This window comes from Aplysia californica, unplaced genomic scaffold (genome assembly GCF_000002075.1).
Source record: "Aplysia californica isolate F4 #8 unplaced genomic scaffold, AplCal3.0 scaffold00697, whole genome shotgun sequence".
Taxonomy (NCBI): domain Eukaryota; kingdom Metazoa; phylum Mollusca; class Gastropoda; order Aplysiida; family Aplysiidae; genus Aplysia; species Aplysia californica.
The window spans coordinates 29,930-31,838 of NW_004797967.1; the positions used below are offsets into that span (position 1 = coordinate 29,930).

Here is a 1,909-nt window from a genome sequence, read left to right on the forward strand (position 1 = left end):
TTTTCTTTCTCTCTCTCTGTCTCTCTGTCTGTCTGCCTGTCTGTCTGCCTGTCTGTCCGTCTGCTCGTCTGCCCGTCTGTCCGTCTGTCCGTCTGTCCGTCTGTCCGTCTGTCTGTCCGTCTGTCTGTCTGTCTGTCTGTCTGTCTGTCTGTTTGTCGTTTTTTATAATGCACTATTGCTCTTACGCTGTCCTTCCCCGCGACTCATCTCCGCACACCCTTTCAATTTTTAAGGCTTCAGATAACGTTCGAGAAATTTATAGCATATAAAGTGCAAACAAGTACGCCGATAAATTCAGCCTGAAATATTATTTACATATTTGCTTTTTCCTGATAAAGGGATAGCAGACTTAACCGTGTGACCGGCGTGGAGACTTTCATTGTGTGTAGAGATTTTACTTTCATGTTGTGGATTTAAAGTCACTGTCTCGGTGTAGAGAGAAGAGCTTCAGAGAACTGGATTTGTCAGTGGTCGGGATTTCTCGGCGGTATTCAGTATTGTGCTGCAGGATGCCATGGGCGAGGATTTGATGCTTGTCGATGCCTCTTTAAACAACTGCCAGTAAATCCGGAGGATTAGTGACGTGTGAAGCGTGTTCTGCTTGTGTTTACTTTGTGTGTTTCGATCTGGATTAACGCGCGGATCACATTCCCCACTCCGCCCCTACCCCCCTCGTCTCCCCCTGAAGAGGATGATGACGTGTTAAGCTGGATCGTGGATATTTCTTTGTTGTTTGGCCGCCGCTTCCTGCGTTTGCCGGCTCTGCAGCATCATCGCCACCCGAGGCTGGTGGGAGAAGGTGGCGATGAACGTGCCGCAGCCGGGTCAAAACCCGCCCCAGCACCACCACCACCACTACAGCAGCTACTACAACAGCCATTACAACCAGCAGTATCCCCACCACATCGGCAGCAACAGCGTCAGCAGTCGGTACCAGCTGTTGAGCAACAACAGCAGCAAGGGCAGCCTCCCGTACCAGGGTCACCAGTACCTGCAGTATAACCATCACCACCACCACCACCCTCTTTACCACCATAAGCCCCACCCCCAGCCTCTCGCCCACCATGGAGGGGGTGGGGTTCTGGGTGCGACCACGCCCTCTGCCTCCGTAGGGGCGGCGCTTGACGAGCTGATGTGCAGTGACAAGACTCCTGAGGCTGCCCCGTCCTCGGTCTCCTCTTCCAATGTCTCCCCCAACAGCATGTTCTTCAGGTCTGTGTCCAGTGTCAACGTGGTTTTTTTGGGTGGTTGATCGATAGAAGAGGCAGAAAGACAGGTGCAAGTGAAATAGGTGCGCTTGTGTGTGTGTGTGTGTGTGTGTGTGTGTGTGTGTGTGTGTGTGTGTGTGTGTGTGTGTGTGTGTGTGTGTGTGTGTGTGTGTGTTTACCTTTTCCTTCTACCAGGAAGCAGGTGTTTTTCTTGCAGTTTTTAAAAATGAGTTTCCCCTGTTGTTCCTTCAACCCTCTTTCTTATTTTAACTGAACCCTTTTCGTTTCCTTCCAACAATTACTGTTTCTTTCACTATCTTCAAAATCTCCGCCTGCCTTTTCCTCCTGTTTTTCTTTTCCTTCTCAGTTTCTGCGATTAATGTTCTGTCCGCATCCTTTATTTCTTTTCTTAGTTTTCTCCAACGCTTCTTCCTACTCCTTTTCCTGCGTGTGATTATTCTTGTCCGTAACTAATCTAGGATTTTCTTTCTTCTTTTACTTTTATAACATATCCGCCCCCACCCCCCTTTTTTAAAAAAGTCCTTTTATTCTTTATATTCTGTGCCTCATCCTGTTTTTCTTTCTCGTCGAGCCATTCCCTTCCTTCATCCCCCTTTTCTCCGTCTGCCTCGTTCTCTTCTTCTATGTTCTCTCCTCACACACCCCCCACCTCCTCCTCCTCACCTCTTTCTTCTCCTCGT

At 49.0% G+C, this 1,909-nt stretch overlaps 1 protein-coding gene across 1 annotated transcript in view; it reads left to right on the forward strand.

The window, feature by feature from the left end:
- Positions 1 to 1,285, forward strand: part of LOC101860771 (histidine-rich glycoprotein) — a 21,484-nt gene extending 20,199 nt beyond the window's left edge. The window contains exon 2 of the mRNA XM_005108533.3: positions 339 to 1,285. Within this exon, the coding sequence (XP_005108590.1) occupies positions 806 to 1,252 (447 nt within the window). The 5' untranslated portion in view covers positions 339 to 805 and the 3' untranslated portion in view covers positions 1,253 to 1,285. The remainder of the gene's footprint in view (positions 1 to 338) is intronic.
- Positions 1,286 to 1,909: the final 624 nt, after the last annotated feature.